The sequence below is a fragment of the Papaver somniferum genome, chromosome 7 (genome assembly GCF_003573695.1).
Source record: "Papaver somniferum cultivar HN1 chromosome 7, ASM357369v1, whole genome shotgun sequence".
NCBI lineage: Eukaryota > Viridiplantae > Streptophyta > Magnoliopsida > Ranunculales > Papaveraceae > Papaver > Papaver somniferum.
The window spans coordinates 253,746,024-253,749,617 of record NC_039364.1 but is presented as its reverse complement, the minus strand read 5'-3'; the positions used below and the strand labels follow the sequence as shown (position 1 = coordinate 253,749,617).

The 3,594-nt window shown below is 34.6% G+C and overlaps 1 protein-coding gene across 1 annotated transcript in view; it reads right to left on the bottom strand.

Annotated features, from left to right (window-relative positions):
• Positions 1–3,594, bottom strand: part of LOC113296364 — a 92,639-nt gene that overhangs the window by 84,402 nt on the left and 4,643 nt on the right. The window contains exons 3-4 of the mRNA XM_026544672.1: positions 1,653–1,791; positions 1,162–1,508 (exon numbers count right to left, since the gene is read on the bottom strand). Of these exons, the coding sequence (XP_026400457.1) occupies positions 1,162–1,508; positions 1,653–1,791 (486 nt within the window). The remainder of the gene's footprint in view (positions 1–1,161; positions 1,509–1,652; positions 1,792–3,594) is intronic.

Here is a 3,594-nt window from a genome sequence, read left to right as displayed (position 1 = left end):
CTTTTAGACGAGAATATTTCAAAGAAAAGAGGGAGCAAAAGAAAAAATCTCCTAGTAAGTTGTCTCCTATTAAGCTTGTTCCTGGTAACATTTCCTCTGAGGATGAAGACGGAGAGTTTTTGGTGGATGAAGATGAAGATGTCTTGGGTAATTATGCTTTTGATACGGATATTATGGATGGAATTTTTTCTAAGAGCAAATCGTATAGAGTTGGTAGCAGCAGAAGTAAATTGAAAGAAGTTGGCTGTAGATATAGGTAGCTTCTTTTAATTTTATTTTTTGTGGTTATTACTTTTGTTATTTTTAATCGTTATTTTGTCCCCTTCGGTTTATGGGGGTAGGGAGAATTGTGCTCCAAAATTGTAATTCTTGTAATTACGTTTTTTTGCTTGATAAACCTTTTTGACCTAGCAAAAAAAAAATAAAATAATCCAAATTCTAACAAATTTCATCTATTTGAATCAAATTGAAAGACAAAGCCAATACAAAAATAAAGAGTTCATAAAAATGTTGATTTTTTATAGTTAACTCAAAAAAGTCTACACACTTCGTTATAAGTCGGAAGTTGATTTCTGAGAATAAATTGTAAACTAGATAAACTCATCTTTAACAGAAAAAATTTGAAAAATTTATTATAATAACAAATAATATGTTCTAAGGAATTACGTCTAGTAAATATTGCATTTCTATGTACGTTGATTCAAGAAAATATGAAGGCAGTCAAATTTCACAATAGAAGAAGAATGAAAGACCAGCCATAACTAATCCAAATTCTAACAAATTTAATCTATTTGAATCAACTTGAAAGACAAAGCCAATACAAAAATATAGAATTCATAAAAATGTTGATTTTTTATACTTTAACTCAAAAAAGTCTACACACTTCGTCATAAGTCGGAAATTGATTTCTGAGACTAGATTGTAAACTAGATAAACTCATCTGTAACATAAAAAGTTTGAAAAATGTATTGTAATCACAAATTATATGTTATAATGCAATACGTCTAATAAAAATTGCATTTCTATGTACGTGGATTCAAGAAAATACGAAATTAGGAAAATACGAAATTAGGAAAATACGAAATTAGGAAAAGGAGTATAATCCTTCTCAAAAGGAGTAAAAGAGAAAGTACCTTTGCTAGGGGATTTCTTTCCTTTCACTTCAGTCCATTCATCTTTAGAAAAGCTCTGAGCAGCCATGTCTTCCTTATTTTTACGTAAAGCTATATCTTTCTGAGCTGCAATAGTATTTTTACAATGAATAAACTTCATCTGAGCCTCACGCAATTCAGCAGCAGATTTAGCTAGCTCCTTTTCCAACTGATTAGCATCAATAACGTCAGTAGGAGTGTTTTTAAGATTTATCAAATCAACCACGGACTGACCTGCATGGCCTGCATTGATAGAATCTGTACGTGCATTATCTTCTTCAACTGTAGCGCCAACAACTTCAGAAGTTTCTTTGTTCACGACTCTTATTTGGGTTTCCAACTCAGACACGGACTGAGCTGTAGAGATTTGGTTTATCCCGGACTGAGCTGTAGAGTTTTGGTTTAACCCGGACTTTGCATGGTCTGCATGAGCAGATTGTGTACGTGCAGCAAGCGCTTCCTTGGCTGCAATTTCGTTTTGCAATCTAAGCTGAGCCTCACAAACTCGATCATCCTCCTTCTCAACTGAAGCACCAACCATATTATCCTCCTTATTCTCCAGATTCAAAGACTTCTCCTCACCCTCATTAGTTTTAGCTGATTTTGCTTGCCAAACTTGGATTGTAGGTTTATGAACAATCTGTTTTTCCTTACCAGCAGCCTTCATGCTATTCTTCTTTTTGCATTCACCATCAACATGCCCAATAATATTACAAGATAAACATAATTTAGGTGAATTTGGTATATCAACATATTGCCAAATTTTTTTACCTCCTGCAGTGATAGAGATGCGGTCAGGAATATGCTTTGCAAAGTCTATATCTACTAAAACAGCTGCGAAGTGACCATATTCTAGATTTAGGGTTCTTTGATCCACCACAATTGGTGTTCCAAGGATTTTCCCAATAGAAAGTAATGATCTCTCAGTCCAAATCTCAATAGGGAGACCAAGAAAACGTACCCAAACAGCTGCATGGGACGTTCTTTGTTTATCAGGATTAAAACCTGGGTACCAATCAATCAACCTCATAATTTGTTGATTGACAAACCACTTTTCAGCACGAATCTTCTCCTTGTCCAATTCTGAAGATAACATAATAACAAAGAATCCTTTGCTCATAGGTATAAACTTACACCTATTCTTAAGTTTCCATTGGTTTTCAAGGATTTTTTGAACCTCAACAAACTTTAAACCTGTAGCATCCAGCCTAGCTATGAAACTATATTGAAAAGGCTTGCACCCTTCCTGATAATAATCATTAGGAATGACAAGAGCTGGCTCACCCTCAACAAGAGTAGGGTTTGTTAACAAGGAAATATCAACTGAAGTTGGATTTAGGGTTTTACGTTCCCTAACTTTTTCAGCAAAAGAAACTGTTTTAGCATGGTTTTGATTTGAGATACTAGGAAGGTTATCTAAAGAATGAATCATCATGAATCAACGTATTGATTCTGATAATCCAAAAACGTAAAACTTGAAACCCTAAACGTGAAAAAACTTGGTTTTCCGAAATCGCCAAAAAGAGAAAAAACGGACATTCTCTTTCCTCTCGCCTTTTTTCAAACTTGTTCAAAGTGGGTCCTTTTGCGGATGAGTCGATGCAAACTGAAGTTGTGGTTAAAAACAAATTTCATGTTCTAGAATCTGAGTTAGGCCTTGATAATGTTGTTATTGAGGAGGAGGAGGAGGAGGATCATGTAGAATCTAGTGATTCAGATGTTAGTATGGGATCTAAAACTTGGGGTGAGGTTGATGCTGACGTTTTAGCAAGGAAAAAAGCTAGGAAAGTTTCCAAACAGGCTGCTAATATAATAGCAAAGCGTTCTTTGCAATCTGATTCAAATTTGGAATCTTCTCCCAGCAAGTCTATTGCAGAATCTCCAACCCGTGACATTCAAGCGGGGTTGGTTGATACTGTTTTTGATAAGAATAATATTTTGTCTAAGGAAGAATTAGAGGTGGCAAGCAATATTCAGTTGGAAGATGTGCGTGCTCAGTTCATTAGAAGTCCAGCTTTTAGACGAGAATATTTCAAAGAAAAGAGGGAGCAAAAGAAAAAATCTCCTCGTAAGTTGTCTCCTATTAAGCTTGTTCCTGGTAACATTTCCTCTGAGGATGAAGACGGAGAGTTTTTGGTGGATGAAGATGAAGATGTCTTGGGTAATTATGCTTTTGATACGGATATAATGGATGGAATTTTTTCTAAGAGTAAATCGTATAGAGTTGGTAGCAGCAGAAGTAAATTGAAAGAAGTTGGCTGTAGATATAGGTAGCTTCTTTTAATTTTATTTTTTGTGGTTATTACTTTTGTTATTTTTAATCGTTATTTTGTCCCCTTCGGTTTATGGGGGTAGGGAGAATTGTGCTCCAAATTTGTAATTCTTGTAATTACGTTTTTTTGCTTGATAAACCTTTTTGACCTAGCAAAAAAAAAAAAAAAAA